Source organism: Spermophilus citellus, assembly GCF_964194105.1.
Source record: "Spermophilus citellus genome assembly, chromosome: 11".
Taxonomy (NCBI): Eukaryota; Metazoa; Chordata; class Mammalia; order Rodentia; family Sciuridae; genus Spermophilus; species Spermophilus citellus.
The window spans coordinates 80,422,842-80,445,696 of record NC_138192.1 but is presented as its reverse complement, the minus strand read 5'-3'; the positions used below and the strand labels follow the sequence as shown (position 1 = coordinate 80,445,696).

The window sequence follows — 22,855 nt, the reverse complement described above, 5'->3', positions numbered from 1 at the left end:
TATCATATGGCTAAACTCTCTCATCTTTAAATATTTGCTCTAAAGTCATGTTCTCAGTGACATCCTATTAAAATTTGAACTCTATCTTCTTATTCTCTTGAACTTTTCTTTTTTCTATAGTACTCAACACCTTTCCACACATAATAATTTACTTGTTAGAATGTAAGCTTTAGTAAGACAGAAAACACAAGTGAACAATAAATACTTGTTTTAAAAGGCACAAAATGGGGCTGGGGATGTGGCTCAAGCGGTAGCGCGCTCGCCTGGCAGGCGTGCGGCCCGGGTTCAATCCTTAGCACCACATACCAACAAAGATGTTGTGTCCGCCGAGAACTAAAAAAATAAATATTAAAAATTCTCTCTCTCTCTCTCTCTCTCTCTCCTCTCTCACTCTCTCTAAAAAAAAAGGCACAAAATGAATGGGAAGCACATTAAAAGAAAAAGGAACAGATTCTGTGATATCAGAATAGCATCAAGGATAAAGCTCTAGATTTGAGATAAAAGATCTAGATTCAAATATGAGCTGTATCACTCACTAGAAAATGACTATTTGCTGGCAAATACCTATGAACTTAACTTTCTGATTTGTGAAATGAGTGGGGTATGAGAATCAAATAACATAGTATGTCTAAGACAAGCAGGATAACTACAGAACTCAAAAAAGTTTAATTTTAAAAGAATGAAAATAGTTCAAGATTTGGGATTGAAGGATGTGACTGGGACTAGTGTTAACACTAAGAGAAGTAAAAAAACCCAGAACAAAAAACCTCATTTGGAAAAGAGAAAATGATTTAGGTTTGATCTATAGCTATACTGTCCAATACAGTATCACCAGTCTTGTGTGCCTATTTAAATTTAATTAAAAACAAAATTTAAAATTCAGCTCCTCAATCACATTAGCCATATTTCATGTACTTAATGGACTCATGTAGTTAATGGTTATCATATTGAACAGTGCAAATTACAGAATATTTCTATGATAATAGAAAGCTCTATTGGACTATGCCAACTTATAAAATTTAGGTTGACATCAGAAGATTTAGTCAATAGAATGTGTGACTAAAGTCACAAGAGAAGTCAAATGGGTGTTGTTATGTCTCTGAAGCTGTTTTCCAGAAAATTTCAAGGCTTTTTGAAGATTTATATATCCAACAAAGTAATCAATCTGAGTGTAAGTTGAGAACATCTGTGGGTATAATGAATTAGATGTCATATTATTTGATTTCAAGGTCTTGGAATACAAGAACATTCACCTATTTGATAGTATAAAGTTTCTAACACAGCAACTACAAATAGAACCTGGGAGGTAGCTGACATGAATTTACTCAACATCCTAGCTAAAATCTCTGATTAGTATCTTCAAACATACTGTCTACCAAATATTACATGCAATCATATAATAGTTTTCTTAGCAAGTGACAATATGATATCTACAACTCCATATCTCACCTAGAAAGCAAAACTCTCATCAAAGGAGACTGTAGTAATTGGAATGGTAACACTCTTACTTAATAAGAATAGTTCAACTACTAAAAGATCCCAGAATTCACTATACAAATGCTTAAAAGAATCAAAGGCAGAGGTTACCATTCTCATTTTAAGAGAGCAGTACAAAAACTATCTTTTACATATTTCTAAAACTTAAAGAGAATCTAGCCAGTAAGAATGAATGACTCATAACTCAAAATTAAAATGTAAAATCAAGTAATAGATTTAGACTTTTGATTTTAAAGCTGATCTTCTAAGGTCATAATATTTGAACACTGTAAGGATTTTAAGGTCATCATGTTTAAAAACTCAATCTGTTTCTAAGAATGATTTAGTACCAGAGACCATTTTATTGATTACATCAGAGAGCTGATATACTTAAGAAAACTGAATATACTAAATACTATTTTAATTATGTTAGCCTCTTCCTTTCCTAGTTTTTCATATTAAAATAAATAACTATTCAAATCAATAACAATGAATAAAATAGTATATATCTACCAATGGAATATTATCAGGATGAACAAAATGAACTATACATAATAACATGGATAAATATCACAAAAATAATTATAAGGGAAAGCAGCCAAACCCAAAAGAATAGACACTATATGATTCTAGTACATAATTCCATTTATATATTCCTTTAAATAGGCAAAATTAAACTATGGTGCTAGAAGTTAAAGTAGTGTTTATCAGCATAGGATAAGCCTTTGGAAGTAGTATCAAGTGGGTTTCTAGGGGACTAGTCAGGCTGTTTCTTAATCTAAATACTGATAAAGCAGATGTGTTCACACTGCAAAATTTAATTAAGCTGTAAACTTGAGATATGTGAACTTACTTTTGAAGCATTATATAACTATTCAATAATTTTTTAAAATATGTGTGTATATATGTGTATAAGTGCATGTGTACGTACATATGTATGTGTGTGTGTGTGTGTACACATATAAACACTTAGAACTATTCAAATAAGGTTTTACACTATGTACCTCCCCCAAATTGTCTCAGGACCATCAGACTATATGCATTACACTATACTTTGGGAAAAACTAACCTATCAAATAAAGAGAAGGGAAAGGGAAAGGCATGAACTGGGAATGGCAATAAGTCTGATGTAGTTACAATACATACTAGTTATCAAGGAAATAGGAAACAGGCCTAAAAAGTCTGACTAGAACAGACTGTCCTGGAGAACCATAACTTACTACCAAAAAATTATGTAATATATTCAGTAGGCAATGGTGATAACACCTACTAGTAAGATATCCAGTCAGCTACCATCAAGCTTCAGGTCATTTTTCCTAATTTCTCCGAAAGCGTTCCAGCAATACTTCCATTCTCAGGCTCCAGTTTCCAATGCAGGAAGACTTCAGCAAGAGTAATGCTCCTGGCCCTTGCCCAGCCCTAACATACTCACAGTTTCTCATGGGAGGAGTGATTCAGCTGGTCAGTGAATTATGAAAGACACCAAGCGCTTGGGGTTAGCCCTCTCTTTGGTATCTATCCTCTTATGTCTCTGAGACAGTATTAGGCTTCCTAACTCTGCCCCTGAAGAGATGGTCTTTTGTGGTCCGGCATTGCCTGTGATAGACTAATTCAGGGTAAATACTTGGTATCCAAATCTAAGCAATCCAACCAGTTTTGTCAGTAATAAAGCTGACATTTTTACCTCCACTGTCCATATCTTGAACTACCTATCAAATTATTCTGTACTCAGATGCTGAGACAGAGATAGGATAAAATATTACCCCTAAAACCCAACAAAGAGTGTGCTAATGGAGGGAGAACAATTACTACTTTATAATAATATGGCTTTGGTTTTATTGGGTTGAAATCACTATACTAACTGGTAAACAGCAGAAGTTACCTGCTCAATAACAAGAAAATAAAATCAAAAAGAATGATACTTGCTTAGCACTTGCTTTTAAAAAGTTCGAGAAAGTGTCTCATCTAACAGCAATGGCATTCTATTTCTTTGTAGCCTAAAATCAGATCACCTGATTTATTTCCAGTTATTTTTATTAAGTGCCAACAAGGTAGATAGCTCTCGAATAATTTCTTTTTTTAAATATTTATTTTTTAGTTATAGGTGGACACAAGAACTTTATTTTATTTTATTTTATTTAATGTGGTGCTGAGGATCAAACCCAGTGCCTCACGCATGGTAGGTGAGCGCTCAACCACTAAGCCACAACCTCAGCTCTCTCTAATAACTTCTTAATATAAAGACATCTGTTTGGAGAAGATTTGGTTCATCTAAAAATGCAATCCAGATTGGTATGATACCAAATAACCATAGAGAATAATAAGTCTTCAAGGTTTCTTACTCATTCACAGTCCAAAGACTGAAGTAGTCCTAAAGCCAAACAATAAATCCTCCATGACCTCTTCTCTTTTCTCCTTTGATCTTGTCTCTTCCACATTGTTCCTAACCTTATTCCTATTTATTCCCAACACTGTCTTCTCCTACAAACCAAACAAAGTCAAAATTCACTCATAGAAAGAAACAGATTAGTCTATCTTTTTAAATCATGTATTTTATTTTCTTAAATTATAAATTTAATTTTGACAGGATAATACTTTATATGACATGGTATTTGATTATGATCCATTTGATTGCAGAAGGTTTGAAACTTACCATGACAAAGAGACCAATTTGATGAATAGTTTTTTCCCTGAAGAACAATGTCAAGTATGGTATAGAGCAAACAGAAAGAAACAGGCTTGGGAGTAAGACCCAAGGTGAAATGCCATCTCTCTTATTTCACAGTTGCATGACCTTAGACAAATTAACTACTCTGAGCCTCCACTTCCTAATCTGAAAGCTACATATAGTATCACCTACTCTTCAGAGCTGATGTATGAATTAAATGAAATAACGTACATAAGTTTTAGAATGGTGCCTGGCATGTTAAGATTTACCCAAATTAAAACTCTACATCATCACTAGAATTCCTAGGTAAGAACTCAAGAGTATGCTAACTATTTCATTCAATGTAACTATTAACATAAGTCAAAGGATGTTAAGTCCAGTAACTTATGCAAATAACCTTTGCTTCAGGAATGCACCTCTTACAGGCTTCAGGAGCCATTCTGGGAAACATTTACAAACATTAACTCAGCTTTTTCCTTTCTGGAAAACATCTACCTAAGTAGATGTTATATAATGTATTGTTTTTTTTTTAAAAAAAAAAAGAGCATATGAAAATGTCATTACAAGCAAATAAATTAGTAGCAGTCTTAATCTAATTATTCTTCTGATATTAACCAGAAGAATTTATAACCTCTGTAAAAACTGCCATTAGAGCAGCTCTGACTAATGCAAATCACAATGAGGTGAGCCAAAGTTAAAAATGGGAAAGCCGCTAACAACGTGAAGGGATAGAAGTCAACAAGGGATTTTTTCCTTTTCCTTCTCTTTTCTGTAACATTACAGTCACTGAAAAAAAAAAAAACTGTAAAAAAATTTTAAAAAAGACATAAAAATGTCACATGTGTAACTGACATTTACTATAATTTTTAAAAATCTAAAACTGCATTCAAAAACAAGGTCAAATGAAAACTATACATGGAGTAACACACACTTAAAAAAAGAGGGTCCAAAATTAAACTGTCACCCTCAAAAATCTGCTCAGCAACCTCAAATAATGAGAATGTATGTTCCTAGCTAATTAAAGTAGTTGGAACCAACTCAGAGGAGTATATGACAATACATTTTGGTTGACCAACCCTCTTAAATGCCCACGTTTCTCAGGAACTCTCATCCCTTTTCTATTTTTATTCACTTGTCCAACTCCCATGGCATTAATTTAGTCACATAATTTTAAAAGTATCACCTAATGCACTAACTTCGGAAACTCTCAAATCCATCCTTTCCTGCCCATACTCACTGTTATAATCTTGTTTTAATCCTTCAGTATTTCTCACCTGTTGCGCTCCAAACACCTCCCCTAACTTATCTCCCTATGTCCATCTTGTCCATCTTTACTCTTCACCAACCCATTCTTTTTCTTCTTCTTCTTCTTCTTCTTCTTTTCCCCTAGTACTGACACTACCACTGAGCTATATCCCCAGTCCTTTTTTTTTTTTTTTTTTTTAATTCTGAGACAGGGTCTAAGTTGCTGGAGCTGGCCTAAAACTTGAGATCCTCCTGCCTCAGACCCGGAAGTCCCTAGCATTACAGACATGCACCACAATGCCCACCTCCAGCCCATTATTAATACTGTGGCTGGAGTGACTTCTCTCAAACCTAAACCAAATCTGATCTTATCTATGATCAGCTTCATTCCTTCAAGCATTGTCATTAACTAGCCCTTTCACTCTTTCATTTTTTTCTTTCATTTTTTTATCATCCTATGACATACTATTTTACTTATCTGTTCACTGTCCCCACTCCGAACAAAGTATAAATTCTGTAAAGGGCACAGTTTCTGTTCACTACTATAGGTCACTTGAATGAATGGACTGATCACCTATAGACCAAAGGCCTCCATGACCGGACACTGCGCTCTTTCTTCACTTTATTCCCACTGCACCAACAATGAATCGTCTAGTTACCTAAATACAATATACACTTTCATACCCCCTGACTTTGACATATATTTTTCCCTTTGCCTAGAATATATCTCTCCTCACCACTGAATTTGCCAAACTATCACCAATATCTTAAAACCTTCTCCAGAAAGCTTCTACTGACCTCATGGAGTACATCCAGCATTCTTTCTTTCCTTTGTACTGCATCAGTACCTTTATCTACAGTGGCTTTAATTAAACTACTGGAATATGTTATCTCCCTTCCTGAATTCTTTAAGGCAGAGGACTATTTACTCTCCTTTTTAACACATATGGTAGTACTTGTCATAAATTAACTACTGTGTAAATGTTCACTAAATTACTTGAGCATAATTAATAATGTATGTATAACTATTCTGTAAGAAGAATGAAAGCATGAAGTTTCGTTGGGTGTGGTGGCACACACCTGTAATTCCAACAGCTGTTGAGACAAGAGGATCGCAAATTCAAAGCTAGCCTCAGCAAAAAGTGAGGTGCTAAGCAACTCAGCAAGACCCTGTCTCTAAATAAAATACAAAATTGGGCTGAGGATGTGGCTCAGTGGTCAAGTGCCCCTGAGTTCAATCCCTGGTACAAAAACAATTTTTTTTAAAAAAGCATGAAGTTTCAAGAAGTCACTACTACAAGTTCATGTGAATTTAAGTCTAACCAGCCATGAGATAAAACAATTATAATTTTCAACACAAACCACAAAATTATTCTAAAGTAACTGCTTTATGATTACAATCACACTTTACTGGATATATACTCTGGCTCCTTCTTGCTCCATCATTTGCCTTTCTCTTAGGCTCAGTTCTGGTACTGACAACTCAAGGCCCAACTAAGCAATAAAAAGCAGAAAACAGTACTGGGTTTCCTATGAATAATCTATCAAATAAATCATTCTCTGAGGGAGTTTTGATGTTTCATCTAATAAAGGTTTTTCTTCTACAAGTTAGTATTCTATTTTGTCTTTAGTCAGCATTTTTATTAAACTTCAAAGTACTTGTACAGGATTAGATTTTAACATTAACCACCTAACCCTGAACCAAAAACCAGAGCTTCCCACCAGCTGTGAGCTATGCCATAAATGGGATAGAGCTACACCTAGACTATTAATGCATTCAGTCCTTGGAGCAGCCATACAGGAAATCAGTCACCTTCAACCATAGTGACAGATCCATTACCCCAGTACAAACATAACTATTTTTTCTCTAAATGCTGTAAACCAAGGCAACTAAATCCAACCATAAGGAAAATCTGCCCTCCCTGCTTAGTTCTTTTTGCTGTACTAGAGATTGAACCCAGGGCTTTGTACATGCTACACAAACACTCTACCACTGAGCTATATTCCCAGACCCCTGCTTAGTTCTAGTAGTATGAACCTGCACATGAATGTACAATCACACAGAGATGTATACAAGTAGGTAGACATAAATATATGTGAAGCCATTTACAAAAGAGAAAGTCTTAAACACAATCACAGCTAATACAACATCAGTGTGACCAAAGGATGAAATAGATGTGATCTTTGATTTCTCCCTCTCCACCACTTGTTAACCAAGTTCTGGAAAATGTCCCTTCTAGTGTTTTTTGTTTTTGTTTTTTTTTTTTTTCCAAAAATTATGCCTTAGTTCAGAATTCCAACATTCTTCTTTGGAATAAGAGACACCTATTGGTTTGTCTTTGGACACAGTTAAAAACTGCAGCTACTATTTGTTGAGGGTTATGTAATAAGCATTGCACTGAGCACTTGATCTTTTTAACTCTATTTTTTTTTTCATTCTCACAGAAACACTGCACATTTTTTAAAAAATGAGGAGACTGAAGCTCTGAGAGAGGCAGACTTGCCCAAAGGTAAAATTGCCTAGTGGAAATTCAAACCAAACTGCTCAACACTCTTTCACTTGGTTCTAGTAAATCTGATCATGGTTTGCCCTAGGTATAATTCTGAAAAGTTTCATCTCTCACGCCTTTATCGCTTGTGATTCTCACCCATGCTGCCACATTTTACTTCTAGTAGTTCCCTAATCTCTCTCACTTCTTTACCTGTAAAAATACTGTCTACCAAGAATACGTTTTCCCTTCTTCAACTAGTGTGTTCTTTCCACCACGATGACAAAATACCTGAGAAAATTAACTTACAGGGGGAAAGATTTATTTTGGCTCATGGTTTCAGACCATGGTCAGCTGACTCCATTGGCAAGGCAGAAACATCCCAGTAGAAGGACATGCTGGAGGAAAGCTGTTCACTTCATGGCAGCCAGGAAGCAAGAAACAAGGAAGGGGCTGGGACCAGATATACCCTTCCAGGACAAGCCCTCAGTGACCCACCTCCTCCAACCAGGCTCCATCTCCCAGTTTCCACCATCTCCCAGTTTCCACCATCTCCCAGTAGTCCAACCAATTATGAACTCATCCGTGTACTAATCTATGGATGCGATCAGAGCCCTCATGATCTTATCACTTCCCGAAAGCCTACCTCTGAACACTACCTCTGAACCAAGCCTTCAACACATGAGCTTTTGGGGGACACCAAACCATAACAGCAGGCTATTTACAATATAAACATCAGGATTACTCAGACAACCTTTATTCAGAAAAGCTTTTGCCCTAACAAAAACAGTCAAAATTGGATTAAGAGACTATATGCTACAGGTATCAACTAAATTTCTTATCATACTGCATTATAACTTTATTAGTTATAATCATTAGGTTCTTAAAAGTAAATACTGCATTTTAAAAATCTCTGTATTGCTAGTATGATGTGTATGTAATAAAGGGCTCTCACATGTTGAATTCATGAATTATTCATCAGAAGCAGTTTAGTTTTAAAACTTGGCTCTGAAGTCAATTTCATGTGCTTCTGAATTCTAACTTGCTACACAGTATACCTGCTAAGTCTGCAGCCCACTTCTTAATGACTTGTTAAATTTCTTCTTCTGTAAAATGGGAAGAAACTAAACCTACCTCATAGGAGAGGAGTGCAAGAAATAATGGATTTAGCACAAACTCTGGCTCTTTGAAAACACGCATTAGCAACATATTTTTCACTCTCAATGTCCATGTTGATACAGCTGCATCTCAGATAATAGTTTCTTGAAGTAGTCTTCATTGGACCTTAAGATTCCAGCCCTCCACCCCAAATCGGAAGCTTAGATCTCTTACAAACATCCTCATTCACAGATCCTTGTCTTTTATATTATGAGAAGACTTCAGACTTGCCCAAAGGTAAAATTGCCTAGTGGAAATTCAAACCCAGGTCTATATGCCCAGCCACTACATGATATACAGAATTCATTAACTATACCACCCTACTCATCTACCTAGTGTATGCAATTTATTGCTTCTTACTACTCATGGGCTTCCTACTTCAAAGTCAAAAACTATGCCCCTAAAGGAAGCGGAAGCCTTGCCCACAGAAACCAGTGAACACCTTTTTTTCAGAATGTGTCCCTTCCCCACGCCTTCACCCAGGATCATCTAGTACAAACTTGAGTCTCCTAGGAGGGACAGCAATAGAGCCCCTGTTACCCATTCCAAGACCTTAACCCCCAAAGTATTTTAGACAGAAAATGAATTCCTGACATCAAAAACCCAAGAAAAAAAGATCTCTCTGGGCCCTTCCCCCAATAAAAGCTCCTCAATTCTATTACCCCCATAGAGTAACCAAAATCTCCCACCCCATCCCGTCCCCTTCTGAGATTCCGGAATCTGGTCCACTATCTCTCGAAAGGTGAATCCGTACTTTCAGGGACCAGGATGCTCTCCGCCCACCCGTGTCGACTCCCTTCCCACCTTCCCAGTGCCCTCGCGCCGCACAGGCCCGAACTGGCCCCTTACCGCCGGCTGCTTCCACAGACCGCTACTCACCGCTTCTTGGGGATGGTGCCCGACTCCTGTGCGGCGGGAGTGGCCGCCGCCGTGGCCGCCGACGCGGCTCTCCGAGCTTTGCACTCATTGGTACTCAGAACCTCCTGGGGCCGGCCCAGCAGATGGGCCGAGAGAACCCGAAGCCTCCGCCCAGCGCGGTCCAGGTCCGAGTCCCGGACCGCTGCAGAGCCTGGGCTCGCGCCCGTCCTGCCCGCCGGAGCCGCCGCCTCCGCCATGGCTTCCGCCTTGTGCCGCCGCCCGGGACCGCTGGGCGTGGGTGAAAGGTCACTCAGAGCGGCGCCCGGCGCGACCATTCGCTGCGGCGCATCCCGGCAGCCACCGCGGTGCCTGGGCGGCGGGTGCCATGCGCCTGGAGCTCTACATTTTCTGCCCCCGCCCATCGAGCCCGCCCTCCCTCCCCTGTCACGCCTCTGCCGCGCGCACCTGCCAAGCAGGTGAGTTTGAGCTAACTTGATTGGCCCTGCCGGGTTTTGGCAGGTCCAAGAGCCGAGTCGCAAGCGTCCCCGCTGTGTCTCAGAGCCGCGGAGATGTTCTGGGGAGTGGCCTGGGCTTCCTGAGGCCCTCTCGGGGGCAGACTCCCAGGAGCAGGAAAAGTAGGCAATGCCATTGGACCTGACCACGGTACCAGCGGCGTCTTTTCTTGGAAGAGATCCTAGTGTTCTACCTCTGCTTTGTCCCTTGTAAGGTCACTCAGAACTGATCCTCCTAGTTTCTATCCATTACAGCAGATAGTTCTATCATTTTCTCATTTCTCATCTCCTACTTCGTTCCTTCCACTGGCTTAATGCTAGATCTCAAGTAAGTAATCGCCAATTTACAAACAAACAAAAAACTGGAGAGTGAGACATTTCTACCTTATCCGAGAGTATACAGCTAGTAAATGCTAAAACTGAGTTGCAGCCTGTTTTCTTTCCATTCATTAATGGATTCTGTGTCCTTCCTAACCCATGACAGCTAAGTTTTTCATTACTACAGATAGAATTACTCAAGAGCTATTCTTGAGACTTTTCGATTATTTACAAATTGACCTCCTTTCTAGAAGATGGCACTTTGTAAAATTGAGGGGATCTCATCGGAAAGTGCTTCACAATCGCTTTCAGCCAGCAGCTTAAGAATTAGCTTTAAAACTCCTACTTTTAGTGGCCAGTCATTCTCTGTGGCCAGTCACCACCTTCCAGTTATACCTTCCTGGAGAAAAGAAAAATATTAGCAGAGGAATCTGAAGAACACCTCATACCTAGGACTAGATATTGACAGGATCTTGCCAGCTTCCAAGACTGAAATTGTTTTCACAGTGAACTTCCAAAGAGGCCCAAACTGGTTAAAACCCATAGATTAAAGGCTAGGCAAATTACTGTTGGCAGCCAAATCCAGCCTGTGACCTGTTTTTATATAGCAGTCAAGCAATGGATTTTATATTGGGGGAGGGGTAAATAAGAAGAAGAAAAAGAAAGAATATGCAATAGATATCTTATGTGGTCCCACAAATCCTAAGATATGTAGTATTTGGCCTCTACCGCTTTTATGTCCTCAGAATCATACATAAAGAGGTGCCAAGCCACATTGAATACAATCCAAATGACCAACAATAAAGTAGTGGTTAAAAATAAATTAGGGGCTGGGGTTGTGGCTCAGTAGAGCACTTTCCAGCACATGTGAGGCACTGGGTTTCATTCTCAGCACCACATAAGAATAAATAAATAAATAAAGCTATGTATCCATCTACAACATAAATTTTTTTAAAAATTTTAAATAAATCATGTTGCTATGTTAAATTTATCATGGCCATTAAAACAGTTTAGTGCAACTGTGGAAACATAGGAAATTATTATGAATTTGTTAAATGTAAAAATAGCTATAATCTGGGAATGGGGTTGTGGCTCAGTGGTAGAGCACTTGCCTAGCACATGCAAGGCCCTGGGTTCGATCCTCAGCACTACATAAAAATAAATAAATAAAATAAAAGTATTGTGTCCAACTACAATGACAAAAAATATATATATACATATATGTGTATATATAGCTATAATCTAACCATTTTTATACATCTATTTTCTCGATCTTTTTTTTTAAATAAAGTACAGATTGTTTAAAAGGGAAAGTAGCACTCCGATTAGGTAAAGCAAAGTGGGCAGAACAAGACAGAAAGGCTCAAGGCCTGTTTTCTCAATTTTGCAGCAACATCATGGCACAGGTTTCATTGTCCTTATTTTTTTTTTTTAAAGAGAGAGTGAGAGAGGAGAGAGAGAGAGAGAGAGAGAGAGAGAGAGAGAATTTTTTTTAATATTTATTTTTTAGTTCTCGGCGGACACAACATCTTTGTTGGTATGTGGTGCTGAGGATCGTACCCGGGCCTCACGCATGCCAGGCCAGCGCGCTACCGCTTGAGCCACATCCCCAGCCCTCATTGTCCTTATTTTAGAGATAAAGCCTCAATGAGATTTAAGAGGCCTCTCTGAATAATTATATTATTTCCAGATATCATATTCTTAATGCTATCATTCTGATTCCACCAGTAGAGTTTTGGGGCATTAACATTGCATATTAAAATTTACTTATATGGGACGTTAGAGATGTAACTCACTTGCCTAGTATGCACTAGGCCCTGACTTTGATCCCCAGCACAAAACACACACACACACACACACACACACACACACACACACACCTTATATAGGCTTGGTTTTATTTGTGTACAAATTCTAAAGTAGTACTTCCTAAAACAAATTTTTGCCCTAGACATAAGTTATAGTCCTAGTTTCTTAAGGATTGAGTCCTGGGAAGAATTTTAAGGATTACTACCACACCCATTAGGACCTCAGTCATGCAGTACAAGAACATGAGGCACACATAGCACTTTCCTAGGTTTTTGTAACTGTGAAAGAGAATCTTTAAATGATCTTGAATAAGCCTCAAAGGTACTAGTTTCTGACTTTTGCATACATAGTCCCTGTTTTGTTGCACACTCTCACAACCAACAAATCTTAACCCTGATTGGCATTTCCAGGATTCAGCTGACTACCAGAAAAGTGGATATATAATCCTGCACATTTGAAAACCAAAGGGAGAGATTCTTTTACTTGACTTCATTGTCAATGAGAAAAGCTGTCTCTTATTTTAAAATTTTAACATCCACATTGCTGTCCAATGTCAAATACATAATCCTAATAGTCTTTTTGTATTGTACAATCTGAAGACAAAGCCACATTTATATCTTTTGATCTGATAAAAGTCATCAGAACAGATAGAGATTACTCAATTCAAGAGTTAATGAGGCAAGCATCATTCTTCGATTTATCTGGGCATCATTTCATTTTCTTCATATTTTTACTTCATTCACCTTTCAAAACAAACTCAAATGTCACCAGTGATCTTGTTATAGATAAAAATAATAGCAACACTGATCTAGACCTATCAGTTATTTAATCAAAATATTCTATATCGTTTAATATAGGTCATTTGCTTTTTGCAGGACTGTATTGGTTCTCCCTGTTCTTCTTTGAATGGGGCAGAAACTGAGCTCATTTCCCCCTCCCTTTTATGTTTCATTGTGTTGCACAAACCTCAGTTATTTTCAACCACTTTCTCTTTTGTCTCTTTATAGTCAGTACATCAACAGTACTTGGCCCTCTGTGTCTCTTAAATCCATTGTTTCCCTAAGAATTTCTCACTTACCATTTATCATATACTACTTTATTTGTTAATAAACTTTTTGTTTGCATATATCTGTTTCTCCAGACAGACCAAAATCTCTATGATGGCAGAATCAATAGCATATAAAAGAATCTAAGACTAATACTTAATTTATAAGGGACTCACAAATTTGACATTGGGGAGCCACAGTCCTAATAGGAACAGTTTTCTCTCTTCCCCCAACTGAAAATGTCTGACTAAAGTTGTCTTATAAAACAGCACTTTCCATGATGATGGAAGTGTTCTGGGTCTGCGCTGCTCAATACACTAGAGCCAAATGTGGCTATGAGTACTTAAAATGTGGCTGAGATGACCGAAAAACTGAATTTTAAAATTTTAATTACTTAATGGCCACATTTGGCTCATGATGACTATATTGAATAGCAGTTATAGTCTATCAATAAGTTATTGATGCCTGCAAACACCAACACTGCCTTCCTCCTTTCCCCTACTACTGATATAATTCATACTTTTTATTATGAACAAGAAGAGATGTCAAGGATAAATGTTTGTGTTTTATATACGGACCTGATGCTATAAATATATTTTATCCCCCCCCAGAAAAAAAAGCTATAAGTGATGAAATGTGGTCAAAAATAATACACCTTCTAAGACATTATAGGTTAATTAAGCTTTTATAAGCCACGTTGAAGATCTAACCATTGGAAATAAAGTTCCTTTTGCATGATGTGCAATTCAAAGATAAGTTTGGGGAATGTTAAGAGAAAGGACTGCCATAAGGGTATCAAGCCCAAAGAAGTTACCTTCTTTCTGATGAACCACTTTCTTTATAATAGGAGCTCTGTGAAAGAGTTCAGACATTTCAAGAGTTTACTAATACATAGAATTATTTAATGATTCTCAGATAATTCAGACAATGATAAGGAAAGGACTTGTTGTGTATGCTAATCTCCAGATCGTTAGAGATAGTTCAACATTAGATACCAAATCCACTCTAGAATCCCTGAGCCCAACTCCTGTTTAGCTGCTGCTTCTCATCATTATATTCTTGCTTGGGGAAGTCATTGGCTTTTTCACGTGAACTAGGAGTGAAGAAAAGGGATACAGGAAGAGTAATTTGCTAAGTGCTCTAAGGAGAAAAACGTCTCAAGTTTAACACTTCAGCAGCCCTACTCTTCAAGCTTTTTATACCATTTATAGATGTTACTAGAACAGTGTTGAAACCCCAACTAACACATTTGCTTATAATCCTGTAAAATTCTAGATTTCTTGCCAAAATATTACATAATCCATAGTGCCCCCAGATTGTTTCTGGAATACAATGTGTCTATTTTTGCCTGACTCCACAAAGAATTTAATCTAACAATACTAACATACTTTTAGTATAAATATAGCTAACTGACTTCTTCGGTCTTGTCCAAATTGAAGTTTGGACAACCGCAATTTGCAAACCAAATTTAAAGATTTGGCAAATATCAGTAGGCTAACAAAAAGCTTTATCTTAGATGATGAAAAGACTAAGGTAACCCAAAATTATGTGCTAGTAGAAAAACTGCTTACATACATTTCAAATATGTGTATGGTGATGAAAACATATAATCAGTAAAATATTTGTTAAGAGCCACTCTATTATATTGTATACCTAATTTACTACTAAGTGCTATGATATGCAAAAAGTACTTAAGCCAATGGCTTATCTACATGATATAATTAGGCTAGTTAGGAGTCAGGATATATAGATGGAGAAAACCTGTCATACTCATGAATAGAGTAAGTGTGATAGAGATGACCTTAGTGATGGGTTTCCTCTTACAAGAAAAGAGTCCAAAATTTATTTCATGCTACCTAAGAGAAACGGATGTATCCCATGAAGCCTAACCTATTGAAATGCTTATGATTCCCTCAAAAAATCAAAAACTCACACTCAGGAGAACCATCAGTGAACCCGTTCCTTCTGAGTCCTGGAACACATGGCCCTCAGTAGTAACCTGGGATCCCAAGGGAGAGCAGATCACATGCATAGAAACAAAGGGTGAACCCATGCCATGTGGAATAAATAGAGTGCCTTTATTTGCATTTGTGATCACTCTTTTAAGTTGAGGCACATAAAAAAATCTATAATAAGATTGATTAACTCCTAAAACATACACAAGACTTCTTTACTATACTGATTTTCATTACTCATCCTCAGAGCTGCTCAGTGATCCCTAAATACAGGAATTCTTGCTTTTTTAACCTTTTAACTATGAAATATAACACACAGAAAAGTGAACCAAAGCATAAATTAAAACAAACCAAGCATCCATGTAACTGTCATCTAGGTTAAGAAACATTGCTGGCACCCCAAAATCGCCCTTAAGCCTTCTCCTAATTGCCAAGACACACATTGTCTTGAGTTTTATGGTAAGCATTTCCTAGTTTTTCATTCTTTTTGACAACTAAGCTTTCATCTTTTACTTAGTTTGGTTCGATTGCATTTTTGCATTTATATAAATGGAACCTTATTGTATGTTCTTTTGTGTGTGGTTTCTTTCGTTCTTTAAACATTATGCAATTCATCCATATCATTGCATGTAGTTGTAATACATTCATTTTTTATAGTATTGTATTGAATGCATATACCAGATTTGATCTACTCTACAATTAAAGGACATTTGAGATATTTACAGTATGATACTAATATGTATTATATGCTTTGAACATTCTTATATCTGTCTCTGGATGGAATATATGAATTTCTGTCAAGTGTCCATCTAAAAGTGGAATTGCTAAGTCATAAATCATGCATACATTTAATTTTAATTAATAATGAATGCCAAACTATCTTCCAAAGGAACCACACAAAATCTACCTCAGCAATATATGAAAGCTCTCATTGCTTTAATATGGGTGGTTGTCAGTCTGGTTAGCTTTAACTACTCTGATGGATGTGTGCTATTATTTTAATTATCTACTCTAATGTATGTATACTATTAAAACTTTTTGGACTCCAAGATTCCTTTGTAATTTAAAAATTGAGACTCCCAAAGAGATTTTATTTATGTTTAATACCAAATCTATATATCATCTTAGATAAAAATGTGTGAAATTTCAGTTTTGCCTTAAAATAAATCACAAAATATAGGTTAACCAACTATGTAACTTGTCTAAAATACTAACATATTTCATCTAAGTCACATTTCTTTAGATCTAACCAGTGAAAACAAGAGGTAAGCTCTTCTCAATTTTCAAACAAAATTAAGATCATCCTGTCTTATGATCCTGTCTTATGAAAGAATATGATGTTTTGGATTTGCAAATTTGATTTAGGAGGTAAGCAGGGAATACAAGTGGATTAGAGTATAGATAAAACAATATTGGCCATCTTAAAGCCAGTTGATGAGTAGAAGGGGGTTCACATACTCTACTTTTGTATACTTTTAAAATTTTCCATAATAAAAAGTTTAAAAATCATATTTAAATTTTTAATTAGCTTTTTTATTACTATTTTAAAAACAATATCTGTTGTAAAAATTCCAGAATATATAGAATGTAAAGAAGGAATTAAAAAACAAAAAAGTAATAAAATATTAGCATGCATTATCTTTCCCAATATTTAAATATCAAATATGTAATAATGCCACTCCATAAATGTAAATTAATAAGTCTTTCTAGTTATTAACTCTAATGCCATGATTTCTTCAGTGTTGATAGACACTGACATTATCCCATTCTGTTTGAGAGTTAGAGATGAGAAAAAACCATTATGGAACACATTGTGCTGTTCAGTCACTGCAAGGTCAGATCAAATGATAAACCAGTGTGAATAAATAGATACCTTAGAGTAATGTGTTCACCCTCTTCAAGTTGTATGAACTCTGTCAGGGAACCAAGTCATCAGGTCAGTTACGCTTTGCAGTAGTGTTGCAAAACATCTTAGCAAAGAACTGTTGAGCCACTGCCAGCTGCAGAAAACAAGAGAGGTCATTTCTTAAGCCTAACCATAAAGCCAGATTGCACATTTTAATAAAGTTGTAGTATATGGTTTGGACCTGAAATGTCTCCCAAAAGCTCCTGTGTTGAAAGCATGATCCCCAGTGCAGCAAGGTTCAGAGGTGGATCATAAGGGCTCTAACCTCACCAGTTGATTAATCCATTTGATAAATTAATCTATTGATAACTGAATAAACCACTGGAAAGTAGGGCACAGTTAAAGGAAGTAGGTCATTGAGTGCATTCCCTGAAGGGTTTAATATCCCCCCCCCCCAGTTCCTTCCTCTCTTTTTCTGCTTCTGGCTGCCATGAGCTGAGTAGATGTTCCTCCACCATGCCCTTCTGCCATGATTATCTGTGGCACCTTAAGCCCAAATCAATAGAGCCAGCCAACCATGGACTCAACTTCTAAAATTATAAGCCAAAATAAACCTTTCCTCTTCTAAGTTGCTCTTGTCAGGTATTTGAATCACAACAATAAAAATCTGACTTACATAGTAACAAATCAACCCAAACTTAGCATATTAGAACAAAAAACATTTATCATCTCACCCATTGAATATTTTGATCCACTTCTGAAGGTCAAGAACCTAGAAGCAACTCAGGTGGATGGTTCTGGTTCACAAATCCATAAGAAGTTGCAGCCAATCCCTTAGCCAAACTTTGTGATCTCAAATCTGGATAATCTGCTTCCAGATTCACTCACAAGTTCATTTCTTTATACAAGGAACTCTCCAGAGGTTGCCTGACTGTCTTCATGATATGGCAACCAATTTTCCATGAAGAAAGTCATCAGAGAGAGGTAAGAAAGAAAAGAGATCAAGCAAGTAAGAGAGTGGCCATGTTAGAATCTGTAGTCAATTATAACTTGGTCTTGGAAGTGACATAACCATCATTTTTATCTTATCCTATTGATCCTGTTATAGCAGGAAATAATATAAGTGCATGAATACCAAGAGGCATGGATCGTTGGAGTCCATTTTTGAGGCCGGCTACTACATGTAAAATTTAAAAAAAAAAAGAACTCCTAAATACTAGAGACAAAATATATGAAAATGAATTTGCAAGTATTAAGAGACGTATACTTGGACCCCAATCTGTTTGGGATTGTTACGTTACTAAGGTCAATGAAAGGAAGCCAAACAATGACTTGCAATCATTTCAAACTTTGAAAATGACTTAATGTTATACATCTCTGTGTATAATAACAGAGTACAACTGTCAAGCATTCAAGCCATGAACTTTCTGGACTTACTTATATTCAAAGCTATACAGAACAGCAGTAGCAATGGCTGCTAAATTCTGCATTATCCATACTATTCTTGAATGGTGTTATGTGGGACTCTGCCAAAGCTCAGGTCCTAGTTTCTAGTCCCATTCTTAATAGATTTCAATATGACTTGGCATAAATGCGCTTCCCTGGCTTTTTTGTTTATCACCCCAACCAAGGAATCATGGTAGAAGAGAAAGGGATTACAGTATATGGTTTCTGCCTTCACCAAACTTAAAATCTCGGTTTAAGAGGAAAATAATCTTCCATACTCACAACTGGAGGCCTTGAAAATAAATATGAGAAACATTATACACTGATAGATAGTAGTTATCCCTAGGACCATATTATACAAATTAAAAGTTATGCTTTAGTCTCTGTATTAATCTCTAAAACCACATTTATGTATTGACTACTGGTGATTTTTAAAAATATTTTTTGTTTCCCACCATGCTTTTGGAATGCAAGTCATCTGTTCAGAACAAAATCTGACTGTGCTTACAACTTTGATCCAATAACTTAACAGTAATTGATGCGGGTAAACAATCAAAAAGGTAGATAAGTTTCACAGTCCACCAAGAGAATCATATTTCTTCAACAATGATATTGATCAAGTTATAATAATAAAACACACAATATTCTGATATGTAGATACCAAAACATCAAAATAGAGACTAACAGCACACTTGAAAGTAGCCCTAAACATGGAAAACTATGCAAACTAAAGAATGATTATTGAAAAATAGAAGGGGAAGTGAAAGATGAGTGAGTTCTTTTTTACTTTTATAGTTTACTCTTTATAATAATTTTACTTATTTGTAAAAGAGAAATTTAATCATTAATTTTTACAATTAGTGGGAAAATAAATTAACTCCCTTTAATGGAAAGAGTTTGATGCATATGATCATTCATTCTCAATCTAATAGTCACTATCAAACTATCAATCACTATTTCCTCCCAGCCCACTGAGCCACATTCCCAGATCTATTTTGTATTTTATTTAGAGACAGGGTCTCACTGAGTTGCCTAGTACCTCACCATTGCTGAGGCTGGCTTTGAACTCTCAGTCCTCCTGCTTCAACCTCCTGAGCCACTTGAATTATAGGCATTCGCCACCATGCCTGACCCAACGACACTCTTAATATCCTACAATTCTGAGTCACAGATTTTTTTAGTCTTCTTTTGATGGTATCAAAATATGTGGAATTAGTGTTGTCAGGTATTTTCTTCTTGTCAAGATAATTCATTGGTATCTCTTCAAAGGAGGTATTTTGTGTGGGTTAACACTCAAAAGAATAAAGTTTGTATGAATTATTATGTTTACATGCCAAACTATGTAGGTTTTTTTAAGGTTTGCTTTGGCAGATACATTTTCCCATGGAAAGACTGTTATTGATCGTAGCAGTGGATATTTCTTTCTTGTGTGTTTATTTTTTGAGGAACTCCCAATGACTCACTTAGCCTTATCCACAGAAGTTTGTTCTATATAATTTGTGTGTGGGTAGATAAATATGTATGTGTGACAAGGTGGGGGCATAGGAAAAATTAATGGGAGGGTGGGATATAAATCTTGTTTTTTACACACATGTAAAAGAAACCCTCAGATACACTGGGTATTTGATCTCACCAAAGAATAAATTATTGAGATCAAATTCTTTTCTAAGACCAAGTTTTGACATTTCAGAAATGGAGATACCATGAAAACACCAGCCTAAAAGGGGGTTAGGAAAGGTCAGACAGAAAATATCTATATCCAGGATCAGTCATCTATTCCCAATCCTAGTTGTTTATTTGAATTACTAGGAAATTATTTAAAAATAGCAATGCCACACCTAACACCTAGTAATACATTGAAATCTCTAGGGGGTAGAACCCCAGCATCAGTACATATGTTTTAAAAGTTTCCCAGGTGATCCTAAAAACGATTGGCTTAAAATGTAATCCCAAGAACACCAACATCACTATTGCTGGGAATTTGTTAGAAATGTAAATTCTCAGATGCTATCCCAATCTACCAAGTCAGAAATCTGAGGTTGGAGCTTAGCAATGGGTGTTTGAACAAATAAGTACTCTAGATGATTTTTATGGGCTTTGAAAAATGCTCTAGAATGTTAATAAAGTAAGACAGGAGCCAGGGTGCCAATAAGAAAAAGGAATGTAATGAATTCAATATTTGTGTGATGCAGGACAAAAAAATAAATTAAAACTATACAAATAGCCTTTCAAAAATGAGAAAGAAGCCAGGCACGGTGGCACAAGCCTATAATCCCATCGACTGAGGAGCTGAGTCAGAAGGATCATGAGTTCAAAGCCAGCCTCAGCAAATGTGAGGGGCTACACAACTCAATGAGACACTGTCTCTAAATAAAAATATAAAATAGGATTGGGGATATGGCTCAGTGGTCAGGAGTGCCCCTGAGTTCAATCTCCAGTACCAAAAGAGGGGTGGGGAGAAAGAAAGAATCTTCAAAAGAACTAAAATATAGTGAGGACTGAATGGAAATATGCTTAAGTATGCTTATGGTCACCAGAGGAGATATTTGAAATCAAACTAAGTATTAGTATATCCACTAGATTTAGCAATTAGGAACATTGATGATGATTATCAGAGGAACATTGATGATGATTATCAGAGGAACATCAGGAGAGAAGAGAAATACAATGGACTGGGGATATGAACAAATGAAGACAGTAAATGTACACTGGCCTTTTGAGAAATTCACCTATGTAGGAATGGGAGATATCATGAAAGAACAAAGAGATGGGATATTGAAGAAGGTTTATTTTATAGTAGATGATTTGAATGTCTTTTTATGCTGAGGGAAAAGAGCCAAATAGATATGAAAGCTTAAGATAAAGAAACATTCAGGTGAATGGTAGTTGATAAGGTTAGATAACTGAGAAAATAAGAAGAGGAGGGATAAACCATTAACCACAGGCAGAGAGAGGGTGACTTTTCTGCTGGTCAGGAAAAAAAAAAAAGAAGAAAAAGGGTAAGAGAGAATTCTTAGGTGGTGAGAAAGTTATTAGTAAAAACATTAATTGATATTCCTTGAGGACCTACTCTGTACCACACAATGTTCTAAGCAGTTTGCCTAGTATCAGGTAGGGCAGTCTCGTGGTCACAGTCTTAGGACCCCCACACAGCCACATACAGGTAGACATTGAGATTGGAATATTTTCAGTTGAAGAATCCCACAGCCTGTAGGCTTTTCACATGTGTAGCAGTGTCTTTCCCTATTTCATACTCCACGAGCATTCCTTGTGTTCTGTTGAAATGTGTGTCAATAACCCTCAGCATGTCCAGCTTTCAGTATTTCAGACTTCATGAGGAAGAAGGAAGAGTCCTTTGTCTGCAGCACAGAGCGGTGGTAGGCAGATTTTCCTGTAAGGGTTTCTGGAGGAGACCCACTAGCCAGGGAAACTGAGGCATACTATTAAAGCTGACCTGGCTCTCTCTCTTCTATACGTGAGTGCTTCTGGAGTCCTAGGCCAGAAGGCCAACTCAGGGGGTCCCAATAAATCAGGTGTGGCCACTTATCTCAAAAACCAAAGAGAAAGTGAAGATAAAGAGAAATTTGGGGAAAATTTGTCCTAAACTTAATCTCTTTATCTTAAACTTTCATATCTATTTGGCTTTTTTCCCTCAGCATATAAAGAGGTTCAAATCTATTTATTATAAAATAAACCTCCTTCAATGCTCCATCTCTCTTTGTTCTTTCCTAATTATTCCCATTCCTTCTCGGGTGAATTTCTCAAAAAGGTCAGTCTACATTTACTATCTTCACTTTATTTTAAACAGAAAAAATAGTGGCAAAATTGGAAAGGAAGTTTAATCCATATGGCCACATTGGGAAGGCAAAGTGAGATGGAGCATCTCAGCCCTGTCTTTGGGGGTACCTAAATGAATTTTACACTTAAATAGAGAAGAATTGGGGTAGGGGGCAAGAGGCATGCAAAATTAAACAGTTTTGGTCAAACTCCATGGTCTGATCTCAATTCTCATTCTGTGAGTTGGTTCCA

General features: G+C 36.8%; 1 protein-coding gene across 3 annotated transcripts in view; it reads right to left on the bottom strand.

The window, feature by feature from the left end:
- Positions 1–10,249, bottom strand: part of AGPS (alkylglycerone phosphate synthase) — a 157,589-nt gene extending 147,340 nt beyond the window's left edge. For 2 of the 3 annotated variants that reach the window (XM_081261088.1, XM_081261087.1), the window contains exon 1: positions 9,916–10,249. In XM_081261088.1, the coding sequence (XP_081117214.1) occupies positions 9,916–10,229 (314 nt within the window). In that variant the 5' untranslated portion in view covers positions 10,230–10,249. The remainder of the gene's footprint in view (positions 1–9,915) is intronic. The other variant, XM_081261086.1, reaches the window with a different exon arrangement.
- Between the last annotated feature and the right edge of the window lie 12,606 nt (positions 10,250–22,855).